Consider the following 1,366-nt stretch of genomic DNA (forward strand, 5'->3'; position numbering starts at 1 on the left):
AGAATACTTCTATAAAAAGAGAAGCAACAAAGCCAGGATCAAAATCTTTATGCTCACAGTCAGGCAGACCTCCACATGTGTCCTTATTATGTCTTTATACAAATAAAACAAGCATTAAACATTATAATTCATAATCAATTATTAAACAATGTTTGATTTAGATGATCTTGAGTTGGTTATCCCTGATATGAGTAGCCAGCCCCAGCGAAACCGAAGCAACAATGGTTAAAAAACAATTACGTGACTATATCATAAAGCCTCGTGAGACTGAGTAGTCCATATAAGTATATCGGACTACCCTGGCCTGCGCGTTAAAAGACAACGCCAAGGGGTCTTAATAAAAACAGCGCTGGGCGTCGAAAACAGACGCTGAAGCGGTACCCTGCTCATAATATAGTGATGCCGAGAGGTCTTGACCAAGCGTCAATATGTGACGATTTGGGAGTGAGGATGTGTTGCGATAACATATATTTAATCACATTTGATATTTTAAATTCTCAATGCTGTCAGTAGGGGGGGCTACAGCACATCTAGTTATCGTGACCATGATGCTCTCAAGAGGTTTAGTAAAGTCTGATCACTGCTTTACATCTCATCACACGCTTCAGTGCTCTGTGTGTTTATAACAGTCTGACTTTATAACACAGTGCTGGAAAAACAACAAATACACAAAATGAATCTCTTCATCATCACCTTCATCTGGATTCTGGGAGTTTTATTCAAGGTAACAAAAATTCATCTTTATTTTTTTAGGAAATATTTTAACTCTTAGTTTTCTTTTTTGAACAATTTGTTTTCTTCTCAACAGAATCCAGAGGAGTTACTGTAACTCAGAGTAAAGCTCAATCTGTTTCTGTTGGACAAACCGTCAATATAAAGTGTACAACTGATATTGGAATATATAGCACTTATTTATCTTGGTATCAGCAGAAACCTGGAGAAGCTCCTAAACTCATCATTTATTATATAAATAATCGTCATGGTGACACTTCACAGAGATTCAGTGGCAGTGGATCATCTTATGGTACAGATTTTACTCTGAGCATCAGTGGAGTTCAGACTGAAGATGCAGGAGATTATTACTGTATGAGTTATCATTATATCAACAGTAAATATGTGTTCACACAGTGATAAAGAGTCGTACAAAAACCTCCTTCAGTTAAAGAGGAACTACAGACACACAGGACTGATTTGGCACACAAACAGAAACACTATCCTATACCATGCTGAAAAATATCATTACCATGCTGGTTCATACTGGTTGGGTGCTGGTTTAGCTGGTGTTCACCAGCATCCCAGCACAAAAACGCAACTATTGCTGTTTTTTCCAGCACGGTATGACTTATGAAAACTGAAACAATACAAC

The 1,366-nt window shown here is 37.6% G+C and overlaps 1 protein-coding gene across 1 annotated transcript in view; it reads left to right on the top strand.

Moving 5' to 3' along the window:
• Positions 1 to 1,131, top strand: part of LOC141281393 (uncharacterized) — a 3,036-nt gene extending 1,905 nt beyond the window's left edge. Inside the window, exons 3-4 of the mRNA XM_073813134.1 lie at positions 648 to 724; positions 809 to 1,131. Of these exons, the coding sequence (XP_073669235.1) occupies positions 648 to 724; positions 809 to 1,131 (400 nt within the window). The remainder of the gene's footprint in view (positions 1 to 647; positions 725 to 808) is intronic.
• Positions 1,132 to 1,366: the final 235 nt, after the last annotated feature.

This window comes from Paramisgurnus dabryanus, chromosome 22 (assembly GCF_030506205.2).
Source record: "Paramisgurnus dabryanus chromosome 22, PD_genome_1.1, whole genome shotgun sequence".
Taxonomy (NCBI): Eukaryota; Metazoa; Chordata; class Actinopteri; order Cypriniformes; family Cobitidae; genus Paramisgurnus; species Paramisgurnus dabryanus.